Here is an 18,833-nt window from a genome sequence, read left to right on the forward strand (position 1 = left end):
TATCCTTCGAGAGTCTCTCAGTTCCAGTGAAAGAAAATGGCTGACTCTGCCCTATTTCTGAGGAGCAAATGTGCACATCAGAAAACCACCAGCATAACTGCAATCTCTCTGGGAGGCCACCACAGAGAAAACCCAGCTTATTTTGGCAACTAATAGAAAAATACCTCATGTTTGTCTATGTGTACATATGTATGCATCCAGGTCTAGAATGAAGATGAGGACTGGGGAGGCATGTCGGAAAAATGAAAGGATGGGGTTAAAATGTATGATTAGAAGAGTTTCTGACTGTGGCTAGGATGGCAGATGTGTATATGTATAACTATGTGAATGTTCTTCTGTGCATATGTGGGATTTATATCTAATGCGAGCATATGAGAAGCAATGTAAAAGTATAGTACTAAATATATTCTTAGCATATTCAACAAGGGTACAGGTTCTCAAACTTGACAGCACATTGAAATCATCTCTGGGGAGCTTTAAACAATACTGATACTTGAGCCTCATCCCTAGAAATTCTTATTCGATTGGTATAAAGTACTGACTGTGTTAGGCAGAAGAGTGCCCTCCCCTGCAAATATGTGTACATACTGGAACCTGTGAATGTGTTAGATTATGTGATCAACGGGCATCAGGTTGCAGATGGAATTAAGGTTCCTAAATCAGCTGACCTTAAATAGGGATATTATTCTGGATTTTCTGGGTGGGCCCACTGTAACACAAAGGTTGTTAAAAGTAGAAGAGGGAGGCAGAAGTTAGAGGTCAGAGTGATGCAATGTGAGAGCAACTCAATCTACTGTTTCTGGCTTTCAAGATGGAGGAGGGGGCCACAAGCCAAGGAATGCAGGTGGCATCTAGAAGCTGGAAAAGGCAAGAAAATATAATTCTCCCCTAGAGCCTCCAGAAAGGAATTCAGCCTTATCAACACCTGGTTTTAGCCCAGTGAGACTCATGTCAGACTTCTGATCTCCAGAATTGTAAGGTAATAAGTTTGTGTTGTTTTAAGCCACAACGTTTGTGGTAATTTGTTACAGCAACAATAGAAAACCTACTCAAATTGGGTCAGTGGCGGGCATGGTTTACTTAAGATCCCTGGCTGATAGAATAGCCACCATTTCAAACATTGCTGGTCACTTTGCCAGAAAGTAAGAGAGCTCTAGAAGGCCTTGTCTCCGCAGTTAAATTCTCTGGCCCAGAAGTTACATGTCAATTTCATTCCCAACTCACTGGTCAGAGGTCATCATGTGCCACCACCTAACCACTAGGAAGAATAATCAGACCGATATATCTTATTGAGGGGGACCAAAATTATTGGTTGAATAGCACAAATGAATATCATAGGGGCAATATTTAATAGTTAAAGGCAAGACTGCCTCTAATGCATACTAGCTATGTGACCTTGAGCAAGTTACTTTCTCTGTCTTAGCTTTCTTGAGCAAGTTAGCTTTCTTGTCTATAAAATAGGAATTTTAATGCTCATTTTATAGTGTTATGAAGATGAAATGGGATTTGTACAAAGCTCTTAGAATAGTGCCTCACACATTATGAGCACTCTAAAAGTATTTTTTATTACTAACTGTTTATTCACAGTACAGAATTTTGGTCAAAATAGTAAACTGCGCCAAAGGCAAAATCTCCCCACTCCCTTTTCCAAACACATGGAAATGTTAGATGAAATATTTTTAAAAATTGATTTCCAATTCCTGGTTGAGTTTGGAAGCAAGAAAGGGAATTCTCCAGGTGTCAGACATGAAGGCATAAACCTATAGCCGTGAGTGGAATCGAAGCCTCATGGCCCTCAGAGGAAACTGAACCAGATATATACCTCGGGCCTAACGTCTAACACCCACACAGAGATGGAAATTGAGGCTGTGGTCGCTCTGAATTGTGAGGGGCTGAAATGGGCTCTCCATAGAAAGCCAGGAGCTGGGAAATGACAATTGTATGGGAAAATTAATTTCCACTACCCCCATCCAAGAATGAGATGCTCAGTTAGGCCACCCACCTTGGGCCACAGCCACCCTTATATTTTTAACATGCATACTTAGTTTACATTTTTCTAACAAAGTCTAAAGCAAATAAATATCACTGAATAAATCAAATTTAGAATTCTTAAACTTTCCCTCAAATTCCTCATCTTTCATGTTGTTTTAAACTGAAGCTCCCCCCTTTTTTTTTACAGTCAGTATTTTATTTAGATTTACCAACATGTTTTACTGATTTCTGTTAAAATTGTTGTATACATTCTACTACTGAGCTCTTATAATTGATTTTTTAAAAAATTTTGAGAACTCTATTTTTAAATGCCAGTTAAGCTTCAATGCTCACAATTGCTTTATTTCCATAGAACTATGTTTTTAAAGTTGTAAAATCTTTTAAACCTTTCAATGCTACTAGTTAGAACTTAAAAGTTTTACTTCTGTTCTTTGCATTATTTCTCTTTTCTCTCAGTTAAGTTTTGGTTCGTCTCAAATATGCTTTTATGGGCTGAGTTATATCTCCTCAAAATTCATATGTTGAAGTCCTAATTTCTGAAACTTCAGAATGTTACTGTATTTGGAAATAATATATTTTAAAAAGTAATTGAATTAAAATAAGGTCATTAGGGTGGGCCCTAATCCAATATGAAGAGAGAATCAGCATACAGACACATCCAGAGGGAAGACCATGGGAAGACACAGGGAGAAGATGGTCTAAAGAGAAGGAGGGACCACAGAAGAAACCTCAAGCTGACACCTTGATCTCGTACATCTAGCCTCGAGACCTGTGAGAACATAAATTTCTGTTGTTTAAGTCACCCTGTCTTGGTACTTAGTTATGGCAACCCTAGCAAACTAATATACATGCAATGGGCTTTTCCTTACATATCTGCTAATTCTTCATTGACTTTGTATTTCTGAATTAAGGACCACGTTGATGAGTATAGGCTTTCTTTGTATTTAGGTAGGTTTATTTACCCAAAACCCTTCTTTCTTGAATGTTTATATACTCAATATAAATGGGGAAGGTAGACCAGTAGGCAAGTTTTCTTTTAGAGTATGTAGTTAGGCAGAAGAAGACACAAGCCAATTCAGGACACTTTGCTGTAATCTTTACCCCAAAATTACACAGGTAAGAACTTTAACTTTGGGGTGACATTTTTTATATGTTATATTTCTTTTCTCCCCTTTGTTTATCCTGGAGGCTATTTTTTGACTCATTCTCTAGCCTGGACACCATGGCACTCCCCAGGCAAACCTTCCTCTCTAGAGAAAGCTATTCTGGTGGCTCCAGCTGGGAGCCAGGACTGCAAACTACAGTCTTCACAGGACAGGGCTAAGGGCCAACTGGCTCAAATGTTTTGTAGACAACTCTCTACTCAGATGCCCTGATTCCTGCCTGACAGCCACTTCTTTGTAGGCATTTTTGTGTCCCCATAGCAATTGACTCCAAGCTTGGAGCCTCTCCAGAGTTCTATTAGGAAGAAAGAGCTCCTGTCTGTTACTTTAATTATGTATTTCAAGTTGCATTTTTTTTTTTTTTTTTTAGTTTTGGTTTACTTGTCAATACAGTCCCAACTATCTTTGTTTTTTAAGAAAGACTTTTAAGTGACTCATTCACTGATAGCACTTCTTCATGTTTTCTCTGTCACCATGGATTTATTCTTTTAAAATATCTTTTCTGGCATTTCATTGTGTCTTGGGGAGGAAGGGGGCAGCTAGGTATGCTCACTCTACTGTCTTGAACTCAGAGTCTCTCTTTTATATTTTTTATGAGGTCATAGTATCTATAGAAATTGTTTTGATGAAACAGCTAGTATTCTGGAAGCTTCAATTAAACAAGTTTTTAATATAGTCTTGTTTTCTAGGGCTTATGTGATTTGAGTGGTACCTCTGAATTATCATCTGATGTGTTTATATGTGAATTCGCCTAAAGATAAGACAATTAAAGATATGGAAGGTGATTACTTTCCATGTGCTTACAGTATTAAATACTTGGTAAATATAAAATCAGTTCTTTATCAGAACATTCATTATTTATCTCTAGGAAGGAGCTAGATAATAGAAATGGGGGCTGCAAGGAGAGAGAGAGAGAAACTACAATTATGTCATTCCAACAATTGTCAGACACCAACCGGGTGTCTAATAATTTAAGTCAATTTTGACACTATTTACATGGAGTTGATGTCAGATTCCACAGGTTTAAGGGCTCAGCCTTAAAAGACTGCCTTGACTCTAGGTGCCAGTTGCGAGTCTCAACTACCCCTGAGCACTTCTGCTCTACTAGCTATAAGTACAGAGTTCCCATGATCCCCCTTCGAGATTGAGTAATTTGCTAAGATGACTTACAGGACTCAGGAAAATGCTGTACTTATGATTACAGTTTTATTATAAAGGATACAAGTCAGGAAAGCCAAACGGAAGAGGTACATAGGGCAAGGTCTTGGGGTGAGGGTACCCACAGAGCTTCCATGCCTTCTCCAGGCATGTCGTCTCTCCAGGCATGTTGCCCTCTCCAGCATGCCACCCTTCTCAGCATGTCACCCTCTCTAGGCATGTCACCTTCCCAACACATCAGTTTGTTCACCAACCTAGAAGGTCTCTAAACATCATTGTTCAAGAGTGTTTTTCAGGCTTCATTACAGAGGCATGATTGATTATATCTTTGGGCACATGAGGAACCCAGCCTCTTTGAATTTGCTGAGTCTGCAAACGATATTTAGACACATGCACAGTGTTTATCATCTGGCTTTGCTGCTAGCTTTTAACTCCGAGGATGAAATAGGTTGGGCCCACTTTGGGTCACAAAGACTTACTTTACCCTTCAAGTCTTGCGCCTGCTTTACCCCTTTCTTCTAGACCCACATCTTGGTATTCACCCTGGCCAGTCTGAGAAGCCATCTAATAAGAGACAGGCAAGGATTTTCCAAAGGAAAAGCTGTGGAAACAGTTGTCAAGGAAAAGGGCATTTATCCTCAGGCCCCAGAACAGCTGGCCTAGGTGATTCATCAGGCTTCCTTTCCCTTGGGCTTTGCTGCAGTTCCTATTCTACTTCCAAGAGGGAGGCCATCAGGCCAGCTGTAGCAGTTGAACTGGAGAATGAGGATGACAAAAAAGCAAGGCAAAATGAGAGACCAAAAAGGACCTCAACAGAAAGGCCAAGTGATCACAGCTGCAAAGAGCAGGTCAAACTGGAAGCTCAACCTCTTGCCGCTTTGGCCCAATGATAATATTTTGTTCCTCCTCCTTGGTGCCTTTGCAAGAAAGGGAAACCAAGAGCTCTTCTTAAGAGTCTGTGTTGGGGTCCTCAAGACTACCCCCAGGTTTGGCGATTTGCTAGAAGGACTTATAGAACTCAGCATATATTTACCTACTCACTAAAATTTACTTATAACCCCCAAATTAATATTTGCGGTGCTTTTGAAATTAGTCACAGACATGTGTAAAGAGGTGAAAAATTTGAGTGATCCATTGTGCACATTCCCAGCCAAGGTCAAACAAGGTGATGCTATTATTAATTTTTGCTCTCATGCAGAGATGACCAAAGGATGGAGATACCAGCTCTGGGGCCATTTGGGTGGGGTTTGAATCCCAACTCTGGCTCCTGTTAGTGGGGCGGCCTCAGGCAAGTCATTTAACACTACTGAACCTTGTTTTCTCTTTTGAAAAATAAAATAGACTCTACCAAGTTGAGTTGTTTTTAGGATTTAAGGTATAGTCTATGTGAGATGTGTGTGTGTGTGTGTGTGTGTGTGTGTGTATACATATATATATAAATATATACACACATGTACACATACATATTTTCTTTAGCAACAGGGGTTCAGTATTTGCTAATTTGGGGTTTGTGGTGACTTTATAGAATGTAACCACCACAAATAACAAGAATTGACTCTAGTTATACTCATGGTTATGATTCATTACAGTAAAAGAATACAAAGCAAAGTCAGCAAAGTGAAAAGGTGCATGGGGTGAAGTGAAAGGAAAACCAATGGGCTTTTTCCAATGAAGTCACAATGGATGTACTTAAATTCCCCAACAACAACTTGTGACAACACCTGTGAAGAATGTTGCTGCCCAGGTTTTTTTTGAGGGTATAGATCACAAAGGTACCTTCTGCCTGGCATGTTCCCAAATTCCAGACTCCCAGAAGGAAAGCAGGTGTTCAGCATAAGCCATATTGTTTATACAACTTAGGAACAGTTTTTCATACTCTTATCACTTAGTGGTGGGAATCCTCCTCAAATCCAAGCTACCAACTGCCAGCTAAGGGCCAACTTTGTAAGCAGGCACTTCCGAGAAAAAGCAGTTAGGCCTGATATATTTTCTTCTGAACAGAGGCCTACACCAACTATGATTTATTTATCATGTTATTACATTTCCCTGTGATTAGAGGGTCTGTGAAAAAAGGAAAACTCTGGGTTCCTGAGGAAAAAGTAGGAGTGTGCACTTCAGAAGGAAAGGGATATAGAAAAAAGGTAAAAGCCATTGAAGACAAACTTCACTCTCCACAGTTTTATCTAGAATGTTTGAAGGCCAGTTCCATTATTGAAAACCTTTAGCTGAGCTTGGGTTCCTTTCAGGAGTCTCAAAGAATGTGCTCTTAAAAGTGGGAGTTTAGCATATGGGGTGGTGAAAGGGATTGAAGAACTTCGGTAATAAAAACCAAAGCAGCAGGAAGGAAGTGGTCTGATTAGAACCAAGTGCTTCTGCAGGGAAAGACAGCACAGAAAAGGAGCTAAAGTTGCTGAGCCGTAGTTTCAATTGATTTAGAATCTTTAAAGGAGCTTGAGCAGGAAGGTAATGGGGTCTTGACAGTTTATTTTGGGTAGAGACACGATGTTCCCTTTCCATCTCGACAGTCCTGCCAGGAGAGAGAAATCTTAGAGACAACATTTTGAATACAGTGATAAAGACCTTTTATTTTATTTTATTATTAATACAATTGTTTAAACTATTTTAAACCAATCAACTTTAGGAACCGGAGTGACATGAAAGGCGAAAGTGTTCTGTCAGACAGTTTGATTAGTTTGAAATCCATAAACACAACTTTAAAAAATTTTTATTGTGTACCAAAGAATTAACAACTGGTTGGAGTATGTTTATAATGAGCCTTTGAGTATATTTCAGTGGTTAAGGTTTATATACTTATGACTGAGTGAGCTTAAGGAGACCCCAGTGTGTCTCTGTACCTCTTGAGGTTGTTTGGGTAGGATAATTCAAGTCTATGCAGAAGTGACCCTCACTTCTATTTCTGGATTCACTCCTTACTCATGTAGGATTCATGCTAGTAAACTCATTCTAAGTCTGGGCAGTCTCTAGGGGTGGGAGAAGGTGTCCTATATTTCAGGAAAGCAGGAGCATGGGGAAGTCACTGTTCGGGACACCTCCACACCTCTGTGCTGTTTTCCTTTTTTTCCCCTTTTCTCCTCTTCCAAAGTGAGTGCTTCTCCAGGAAGCTCTTCAGCTCCCACAAGTAACCGCAGTGTTCTTCCTGCTCCTCAAGGAGAAGAGAAAGGTTTCCTCTGCCGATTTTTCCCAGTTGTGGTGGTGGTGTCAGTGAGGGAGGGAATGGGTGGGTGCTCACTCTGTTCCTTAGCCCTGGAGGAGGGGAGCTTCTATCTTTATCTTTACATTATTATAAAATCTGGACTTGGTAGGTGGTTAGTGAAGGTAGAATTGAGATTCCATGGGTTCTCATGGACCATTGGGTCACACCTGTTAACCTGTCCCTGTTAACCCTGTTGGGCTGAGGGACCTGGGAGGAGAGCAAACTGGACACAAGTCTATGTCACTTTGTTGTCGGAAATGAGTGTGGGGATTTAATATTATTATATCTTTTAGGATGAAACTGGCTAGGAATCTGTAATACCCTTTTTGAGGTTTTTATTGTTTTTTGTAGAAATTAAAGAGTTGGCAAATGTCTCTCCAGTGCTTATTTCCATGCTCTGTGTTGAAATGTCAAAATGTTAGTCCCTCTCAGCAGTCAAAATGCCTTTCATCTTGGAAGTAATACTTAATTTTTCTCCCAAGGTGATTAATGAATTTAGTGTACTCGGGAAATAGGTGCCCCCCACATGTTTTCCAAGACCATCCTCAACCTATTCATGTTTTAATATTTCTTCCATCAGATTTTCCCAATTTTTTTAACCCTTTCCGATGAACTTCAGGGCATGAGAAAGGGGGAGAGAATACTGAATAGTATGGTAGCTAAGAACAAAGGCTTTGGAATTGGAGAGACAGCCTCCCCCACCCCACCCCATTCTCTAGCTATGGGGCCAAGAGCAATTTACCTAATCTTTCCAAGCTTTGTTCCCCATAGACTAGGGATGATAACAACTACTTTATGGGCCGTGAGGGCTAAACTAAATCGGATCATGCATAGGCAGTATTTAACACAGTGACTGCCCCAAGTTAAGCCCTGGAAGTCCTCAGTGCATGGCAGCTCTTGTTGTTATGGTGCTCAGATACCATAGAGCACTATTCAGTTTTTCATACTCTGTGATGACAGGCGTGCTGCTTGAAGAAATGTTTGAACTCGCCTTTTTGAAAGTTCAGTTTCTCCAGGTAATCCTGCACACCTGTGATATGGCTGATCTCAGGGTATAAATTTCTCCACTGCACAAAATTTCCTTTTCACCACGCACAGTTCATTTCTGATATTAGTCACTGAGCTTGGAACCTTCTGGTTTTGATTGGCTAGTCAGGGTTCACTGAGGCAAATTCTTTCCTGAGATTGCTCCATATGTTCAGGAAAGGGAGTGTTTGTGAGCTGCACAGGCAGTAATATAGACACGAAGCCAGAAGACAGCAGTATGTTGCCATTTTCAGCTACTCCCAGTGGACAACTGGGCAGGATGATTAATATTTTAGCATCTTTGTTCTTTCTGTTTAGTTATAACACTAGAGCTGTTTAAATCACTCTGAAAATAACACGCCTGACATTTCTCCGGTTTCAAAAAAACCAACAACTTGAAGTAATAATCCTCTGCCTATTACTGAGGAAGTGTTTTTGGCGAGAAAGGAGAGAAAATTGCATGACTTAGGGGAGAAGAATAATTCTGAATAGCTTCGTGGTAGAGAATACATTAAAACCTAAAGAGCCCAAAGGCATGACCAAAAGTATGTTTTTAAGAGGCCGCGATTGGTATCAGAGGGCACTTGTGTTCTATAGCTAGTCCCTGTGTCTAGCTCTGCACTTGTCTGGAACATTTATTATATGCCCACTCCTGCCTCTCTTCACTTAAGACACACACTTGAGATTTTTTAGCACTTAGAACCCTCCAGGAATCTCAGTATTATTCTTAGTAAGTACCAGAGACCAGAGATCATGGTTTGATTTCATATTTAAATACCTCTCTTCTTATGTTGTTTTAAAGTCTAAAGGCAAAGTTGTTCAGCAGTCACTTATTCAACCTACTCTGTGTAGGCATGGAGCTAAGTTCAAGACTTTATTTAAGGATTATACCTAGCAGGAGACTTGTTACATAGGTGTAAACATTTGCCTGTGTCATAACTGTATTCCTAAAATAATTGCACATCATAACTGAAAGATCATAATTGTAGATCATAATTTCAATCCATCAGCATGCTTTTCTATTCATAGGAATGTCTTAGAAAATCTATTAATAAAGCAACTACTCTTTGATAATTGCCTCTTGCAGCTGCTGATTTTTAAGAATCAGAATAAAGAAAGGTATAGAGCATAGATAACTGTCTCAAAGCAGAATATTTCAATCTTGTGATAAATAAAATATTTGACTTTGAATTAGGGAGTTGACATTATATTATTCGGAGGAAAGAACTTAATACTAAAAAAAGTTTCTTAATGAAATAGATTCCAGTGATACCTTCTTTTTTCTGTCAATAATTCTGTAGTAGAATTGTTACTGTGTATTGAGTGCCTGCTGTGTTCCAGAAATTATCCTTCCTGGTTTACGTATTGTATTTAATCCTCACAGCAACCCTGTGAGTGGCAGTGCTATTCCCATTTTACAAGAGAAAACTGATGCTCAGAGAATTGAATACTTGCCGCATAGCAATAAAGTGGCAGAGCCCACTCGAGCTGTATACCATTCAGCCACTTAGGCATAGAGATATGTTCTGGAATTGGGATTCTTCGACAGTACTCCTCAGTGAGACTCTCTTCCTCTCTCCGTAGAAGATCAGGGAGATCTTGCTTCACTACCTGTAGGGCCTAGGTTGAAAGGATAAGTTCTTTCCTGGGCTATGGCTAGATATCCATCTGGTCCTCATCCTCTGGTGCTTGGGGAGTGTGGCTGGTTCCTCAGCTGATACATTTCCGTAGGTAGTTCTTGAACTCTCTTTTTTAGCTAATATTGCCCCAGTGTAGAGGAATCAGGAAAGTGCCTCAAACAATCTCTCTCTGTATAGACTCTCTTTATTAAAAGGGACATTGTTCCCAGATAATTGCTATTTAGGTTTCATTGTATGTTTTATCACTTCACCTTGTTTTTTTCTTGGTAGAAATCCTTGAAAGGGAAAAGAGCTTGGGGTTAAATGAGGTTTTGTTCTCAGTTTAGTCACAAATGATCTCTGCTTCGGTTTGCTTAACAATTGTTATTAAGCTACTAGGTTAACTGTCTTCATTAAATCTGCTACTTTTTCTGTTGACATCAGGTTTCCTTATATGAAGGCCTAATGCTCTGAGCTTGCTCTCTGTGTGACTAAGAGGCTTATTTGTGCCTGCCTCGAGTAGAACCAGCAGCCACTGCGGCACTTGTTCTCCCAGAATCCCTCAGCCACTTCCTACAGACACTGACTTTGCAAATTCACACTCTCTCTGTACATTTCAATCTGAGTATGTGGCTGTCCTTTGGGCTTATTGCAAATCCACTCTTACTAGGAAAGCAAAACTATCTCTAGGTTATATTGGCTACTGTTTCTATTTCTAGCTTCCCAAAGAGCCCTGTGTTAATAATTTCCTAAGCGGGGATTCACCAGAATCTAGGGTGTTGGTAGATTGGGGATGTGTGTGCCTTTGGAAAAAGTTCCAGGTGATTCTGATCACAACGTCTCACCATCCTATTGCCTCTGAAAATCAGCCTTCACCGCATTGATCTACATTGCCTCCACTCCCCCAGTGTGGGATTCTGTGGATCAGGTTGTATTTTGGATCAATCCATACTGTTTGGATCTGTCAGAAGAGATGATTTTCTTCAGGACCCGTGTACCTGGTGAAAAATGTGCATTTCTACTTTTAAGGAACTCTCATTTTAGTTGGAAAGATGACTATTAAAAAATAATTATTTATTGCAATCAGAGCCGTTATAGAGGTAGGAATGCTGTGGAAAGGCTACAAAGCAGTTTTCTCAAAATCAGAGATGGGCAGCACTTTTCTTTCCTAGGCTGTAGACTCTGGGTGGGGCAAAACCCAATTTATGGTGATAATTTATTAATTTAATCTTCACAACAACCTTATGCGGTAAGTACTATTACTACCCCTACATAGCAGCTGGGGAAAGTGAGGTTGAGGCAGTTGTAACTTGTCTAAATTCATACAGCTACTAATTTGAACCCAGATCTGTCTGATGACAAAATATGTTCTTTACCATTATACATATTGACTGCCTCCCTACATGATAAAAATAAGTTGTGAATTTAGTCACTCTTTAAAAAAATTTTTTTTAATATGAATATGACTGTGTTCTTGTCCACTCCATACCCCCAAAAAAGGAATGGGAGTGATAATAACATTTAAGAATTTGTAGTGAATGTCGTGATGTTCTTGTAGATGGAGGAAACAATGCAGTCCAGAAAGCTAAACAAGCAGTTCCAAAATTGAAAGCTTTTTTTTTAAAAACCATTTTTTACTCTTAAGAAACCCAAGCATCTCCTTTATCATACAAGGTATAGGACTCAACCAGGAAATGATGAGGCTTTGCCACCGATATCACATAATAGTTGTTCGTCATCCTCTTTATTAAGCTTTTGTCTCTCAACTCTAAACGCACCCTTGTGAGTGAGCTCTCTTTTGTGATACTGAAGGTGGCACTAGGTGGGTTACATTTCTGCCTTGCCAGCTGGCTTCCTGCTAAGCTTTTCCCATAGGGAGTGCTAGAAGGATGGAGGACAAAAGGGACAGGGACAGGCGCCTTCCAATTTGCTTGCTGTCCACTTACATCACCCAAGCAGTGTTTTTCCACCTGGGCAGCAGCAGTTCCTTTCTAAAGCAGCAGCTAAATTCAGTTTGCAGTTCTTTAACACTTCGGGTGTCCATCAGACACTGGCACCTGCTGAGTAGCAGCTCCTCCTCAGAAGTCTGAGTATCATTTCCATAGAATCTGCTTCCAGGCTCCTAATTTTAATAATTTTAACTTCTTTGCTACTCGTACTGCTTCTATGATACCTTAGAGTCGTGTTTTCACCCTTTTAGTTACCTAGCTAATAACTTTATATCTTGTTCACAATTCTTTATAAAATTCTCTGTTAAAATGATTGGTAATTTCTGTCTCCTGATTGGACCCTGACTGATACATCTGTAAAATTCAGACTTCTGGTGCGTAGCTTCCACATCATTTCATCATATGTCATTGTCTTCACCTGGGAGAGCAGTCATCTAGGCAGCCTCTAAGGTGTGCTCACACTGCATTGGGAATCTGGATTTATGACAGCCTTTGAGGAGCAGGAGCGTGATAATGGACTCACAGTTAGGACTTCTAGTCTGTTTCTTAGCAAGCTATAGGGTAGGCTTCTCAGAGTCGTGATTACCTATGACAACACTCATAGTACCAAAGAGTCTTTTTTTGGAAGAGAACAATGGATTTCAAACCAACTCTCTTGTCCTAATAACCAGCATATCTATGTCGACATCTACGTTTATATGTAACATAGTATATACAGAAGTACCTATAACTAGAATAAATAGTAAAATTCAGTAAAATTGGGTGAATACCTCATAGGGTTGATGTGAGATTAAGCAAGATGACTAGTAAAACATCTAGCACAGTTCTGGACCTTTAGTTATAGGTATTCTATGAGTAGTAATTATTATTTCCCCTTGATGGCTGACTTTCACAGTCATCCAAAAGTATTAGTTTATGCCAATTACAGTGTACTTATTCTCCTCGTCATAAAATTAGATTGATAATTGGCAGGTGTCCCATCTCAACCAATTAAACATGAAGGAGAATCTGTTCCAGGGCCCTCGGCAAAAGGTTTCTTTCCTTTCTAAGAAAGAAATGGCTCTCCCTTTTCTTCTGGAGGGTTTGTCTGGATGTGACACTTGGAACTACTCTGATTACTATTTTACAACTGACAGGAACCAACAAGAGGACAAAGGCCTTACTGAGTCTGGAGTAGCAGAGGTTGTGGTAAGCTGAATAACAGACCCAAAAGATTTCACGTCCTCATCTTTGGAAACTGTGACTTTGTTACACTAAAAAGGGACTTTGCAGATATGATGAAGAGTATGGGCTTTGAGATGGGGAAATTATTTTAGATTATCCAGATGGGCCCAATATAATCACAAGGGTTCTTAAAAATGGAAGAGGAGGAGGCAGGAGGGTCGGTGTCAGAGGAGTGCAATATGATAAAGACTTAACCAGTCATTGCTGGTGTTAAAGCTGGAAGGGGCCATGAGCCAAGGAATGCAGGCAGCCTCTAGAACCTGGCAAAGGCATGGAAACAGGTTCTTCCCTAGAGCTTCCAGAAGGCTGACACACTGATTTTAATCCAGTGAGACCTGCGTCAGACTTCTGACCTCTAGAACTGTGAGATAATAAGTTTGTGTTGTTTTAAGCCAACTCACCACTACTAAGGCTGTGGTGATTTGTTATACAGCAGCACTAGGGAACTGATGCAGATGAAAAGAACCTGGGTACTTAATAAGTCTGCCGAACTTCTGAATCAGCTGACCCTGGAGCTATCCCTGAGTTTCTCAGCATGTGAGACAAATTTCTCTATTAATTAGTCCAAGTTGAGTCTGATGTTTTGCTACTTGCAGCCTAAGCTGTCCTAATCAACATGTATATTTTTAGCAGAGTACTGTGTATGAGGTAGATTCTAAATGAGTATTTGTTAAATTGTGAAGAAATGTTAGAGAAAACCACCAGAATCCACATCTAGAGAAGCAGAGCTGTTTTCTGATTCATACTAAGTGTAATAACTTAGAACTCTTTTTTTTTTTTTTTTTTTTATAAAAGACACAAAAGATGTTTGGAAGGTTGGATAAGTTATTTGAATACTGAGATGGCCTGGAACTTCAGCAGGTGCACTTTCAAATTGCCAGATTCATTTCCTATTGTGACCTCCAGGCATTCAAATTCTCCTTTCCGAAATAACATTTCAGCAGACTCTGTGAACATGCCAAGAAGTGATTATTTTTACAAATCCAGATGATTTCCTAATTTAGGATAGCTCAAGCAGAGGTAGAAATGAAGGGACGCATAGACTCCTTTTCCATTTCCACAGAGTGGGAACAGCCCCAGTACTGGCTTTAACCAAATGTTGCTGACAACTATGAAAGCGGTTATCATCGGACAGCTGTTCAATGGCCTCAGTGAACTCAGCTGGAGGCTCAGCCCAGTTTAAGATCTGAGAGGCCAAAGATCAAATGCTATTTCAGTTGGTTTCCAAGCCTCTTCTCCACCACTTCTGGGTTTCCAATTAGTTTTTGTAATTTCTTCTCCAAACACCGTCCTGAAACCCGCAGCCACCCTCTGCATTAGTTTCATCCTCCATGTCCCAAATACACTTGCTCAGCCTTGTTGCCTTCTCCTCCTCCCCTTCACCAGGAAACTCTTTTTCTAAAGTAGATGAAGATCATACCTATGGGAAAACTGGACTTCTCTTATCATGGCATCTAGCCCCTGCCCATCTAGTGAGAACCTCCTCTACTGGTTGCATATTTAATATACTTCATGTCCCTGGTCATGATGGTCCCTCCCAGGATCTGGCTCCCATGTGAGCCACAGTGTATTGTTAGAGTAGAGAGAGAGAGAGAGAGAGAGAGAGAGAAAGAGTGTGTGTGTGTGTGTGTGTGTGTGTGTGTGTGTGTGTGTATGCGTGCTAAGGATAGTAAATTGTACTCCTAAATCCCAGATGGAGGATGAGCTGTATACCACAGAGGAGTTCATCGATATTATTTTTCATTTGAGAAATAAACTTATTGGTTGCAGACTTTCCCTTACAATAGTAAGTTATAAAGTTTTACAAATAATTTTGAGAGAGTCTGGACAGAGGTCGTATATATATAGTTAGCCCAGTTTGTGACTAATGTGCTGTCTGCAAAGCACATCGAATACATTGCTGGAGCTTCTGTGTTCTTGTCCATATTTTGGGTTCTCCTTCCCTACCCTTTCCTTCCCGACACCATAGTCAAAATCTTACTGTTTTTACTCAGTAATTTTAATGACCTACTATATTGTAATATTTTTTTACATTATTTATTACATTGTAATATTTTCATTTGTCCTTTTTTTTCACATCAACGTACCAAAGTATTTTCCATGTCATGCCTTCCCCAGTATTCTCCAAAGCCTTCACTATTATTTATCTACTCTTATAAAAATGCATTCCTGAATATAATTCCTTATTTTTTCCAAAGAGAAGACCCTAAACTCCCCTACCAAACTTCTTGCCCAACTTGAAATCTATATACTTTGAAGGCTATAGTTGAAATAATCAATGGTCTACTTATGCTGTTCAGTTTATTATTTGATTACATGTATTTTAAATGACTTGGAAAACATTTAGAAATTTAGCCTTTTCCACTTTAATTTTATGAAATAATTTTATTCAAACTCCTGCTTTGCATCTTCGAAATCAAGAAGCAATTATTTTTACAAATCCAGATGATTTTCGTCACTATAAGTCATGTTAGAGCAGCATCCTGCAGCCTATCCATCCCTCTTCTTTAGTTATAGTCCACACTTCTCTGTACTCACTCTAGTCAGGGACAGAGGCTTTTACAGAAGGGTTAAGAGAGTCTTAACAGTACGTCTTCCCAAGAGGGTAAGCGACTCCTGGCACATTTTACTTATTAAGTCACCAAACATTTATTCAGCATCCACTAGGTGCACTGTGCTAAGTGCTAGGTACAAAGGGAAATTGGAATATGTCCTCCTAGCCTTCTTCCCCCACCCAATGAGTTTACATGACATTGTGAAAAGAAAATTACAGTATTTTACAAGAAGGATAAATCATAGGAGTTATAAAGTACAGTCTGAAGATTCTACACTGTGCCAATCTTCCTATCTAATTCAGACCTGAACAGGTATATTCTTTACCATTGACCATTAGAGCATCGTCAAAATTATTAATAATAGTATTTTCTCCGTGGGGTAAATATGTTTTACTATAGCTATGGCAACTAAGCTGATTTATAGTTATTTTTCTTGGTATTCCTGGAGTTTTCCAATGGGTTAGTGAGTTTCAGGGCATAGGAAATTAACCTTTTGGATCCTCACAGCAATTTCTAGTCCAAGTTGGGATCTAGAAATGAGAAGGGCTGAAAAGAAGACTAAAGTCCAGCCCATCCTGTGAGATACTAAGTTGTCTGAGAGTTTCAAGTAGATTATAACCTTGAAGCCATCAACAGCTGAAGGGGTATGGAAGTTCATCCATTAAGAACACTCTTCAAGTAACTAGACCTTGCGATAATGATCTTACAGGTGGCTCACGTCTATGCAAGAGCCCCTAGTTGTTCTGTTCTGGTCATCCAGAGTCAGAAGTCACGTGTCAGTTTGGGGAGGCCATCTGCCCATGTGTTTATTTCTTTGCTTGCAATTCATTAGACTCAGCATCATTCCCCAAAGATGGGCACTTCCTCCCTCCCAACTGAATCATTCAGAGTTACAGTGTGTTTTATACGACTAATACCCTCTTCTAGGAAGCATTATAATTCAGTAACTAAGAACATGTGTTTAGAAATAGGAATGCATTTATATTTAATTTCTAGTTGAGCAAAGATTTTTTTTTTCTGTATTTGGTAGCTAAATTCCATTAAAGATTGAAAAGAAATTTTTTTTCCCTCTTATCCCAACTTTCTCCAGCATCAGTTTTCTTCCCCACAAGCACTCTTGTGTTTGAAAGAAGGGAAAATAGAGCTAATTGTTTCAGGTATTTCTAGGCAAGACAAAGGCTCCACCAAGAAGCTCTCAGGTACTAAGAATGTCTGGGGTGAAAATAAATTAAGACATTTAAAGTAAAACATCAAAGAAGGTACCAGATTACATTATCATTACTGCTGAGTAACTAGAATTTGAGTCTCATACCAGCCTGATCATAATGATGATGAAATTGCTGTTGGGACATAACTTATAGTTACTCATTATTATTTGACCCCAATAGAACAATTCATGTACCTTATATTAAGAAAGATTACAGTAAATTTAACTACCTTTTAACCATAAATCATCAAGGCGACTTAATTGGATTAAGAGAAAAGCATATATCAGATACAGTTTGAATTAAACCAAATAAAAAAAAGAAGCAACTTATCAAACTAAAATTTTCTAAGCAGCGAAACTTATATTCAGTTTTCTAAGAATTCAGGGACTATGTGCATATGTGTGTATGTATATATGTATGTGTATCTGAATGTATATATGTATATATATGTATATATACTTAAATTGCACATTTGTTTCTTATGATTTGGGAAAAAACAGAACACCTTGGGTATTTTTTCATTTTTCCTTAAATAGTTGTTTTTTCTTGAAAGGAAAACTTAGAGATGGGTTTATTTATAAAATTATACAAATAATTTGGACATATGTATTGTAGGAACTAAATTATAACTCTTGGAATAGGGATTCTAATTACTTTATTCTATAAGTCATTAGAAACCATGAACTCTAGCAGGGGCCATATCTTTGTCAGAGGCACCATTTAAAAAAATTATAAAAACTGTTGTACTCAAAGAGAATTAGTGCTTACTTTGGAAGATTACATTAAAAGTTGAAATAATGTCTTGTGTAAGTTCTCAAACTGAGACTGTCTTCATAGATTGCACACCTAGTACAAAGAGTTAGATGTAAAGATGAGACGACATTGCTTTAGTGACCCTGTTTTTTCTCCACAACGAGATGGATTTAAGCAGATTCAGCTTGGACTACTCCTTGTATCAAACTTTAAGAAGTTAATGAGGTTATGGTGAAGATTAGATTTGGGAAAAGTGAATAATTCAGAAGATAAATACGGAAGAGAGAGACAGTATAAACAAAGAGAGAATTCTAAAATATAATTCATGCCAGAAGTTTTGAGGGAAAAAGTTTGTGAAGGCACCATTACTTCAAGATGGAGTGAGGAGGTGATATAAGGCAGACTGTCCAATCTATTTTCGTATTTCTGGTACAGATCATGGGGCCTGGTACATAGTCTGTGCTCCACAAATGTTTGTTCTGCTGTTGGAAGGTGGGAGAAGTTAGTACCTTTTGTGAAGGAAGACCATGAAAGAGGCCTTGATTCAGGATGTCAGTTGGACTTCTCATTGGTCGTTAAGGGCAGATATGTGTACAAAATGCTGAGAATCCACCAAGAAATAAAACCAGTTCCTGAGAAGTGCTGCTGCATGTGTGCAAAACAAATGCTGATTTGAAGCTGATTAATGGGTCATACCTTGCCAAATCATCATGCTGGTCTTTGTTGGAGAGGCAAAATTAATCACATTTTTAAAAAGCAAAGTAAATCATCAATTTATGTGACAGCTAAATAAAAGCGTGCCTGTGAAAATCTGTAAAAATCAGAGGAGAATTTGAAGGACTGTCTGTCATTAAAGCACTATTGTCCTTTGTTACTTGTTTGTGCGCATTAGGTTTTTTGAGTTATAATTTACATATAATAAATTTTGTCCTTTTGGTGAACAATTCTGTGTTATAATAAATCCTGAGAATC

General features: G+C 39.0%; 1 protein-coding gene across 10 annotated transcripts in view; it reads left to right on the plus strand.

Moving 5' to 3' along the window:
* Window positions 1–18,833, plus strand: part of STX8 (syntaxin 8) — a 221,375-nt gene that overhangs the window by 66,892 nt on the left and 135,650 nt on the right. The window contains exon 7 of one of the 10 annotated variants that reach the window (XM_036222779.1): window positions 13,258–14,068. The exons of the other annotated variants lie outside the window; for them this stretch is intronic. Coding sequence (XP_036078672.1) covers window positions 13,258–13,298 — 41 coding nt within the window. The 3' untranslated portion in view covers window positions 13,299–14,068. Of the gene's footprint in view, window positions 1–13,257; window positions 14,069–18,833 lie in introns of those variants that run through there. 10 annotated transcript variants of the gene reach the window in all.

Source organism: Rousettus aegyptiacus, unplaced genomic scaffold (assembly GCF_014176215.1).
Source record: "Rousettus aegyptiacus isolate mRouAeg1 unplaced genomic scaffold, mRouAeg1.p scaffold_m13_p_6, whole genome shotgun sequence".
NCBI lineage: Eukaryota > Metazoa > Chordata > Mammalia > Chiroptera > Pteropodidae > Rousettus > Rousettus aegyptiacus.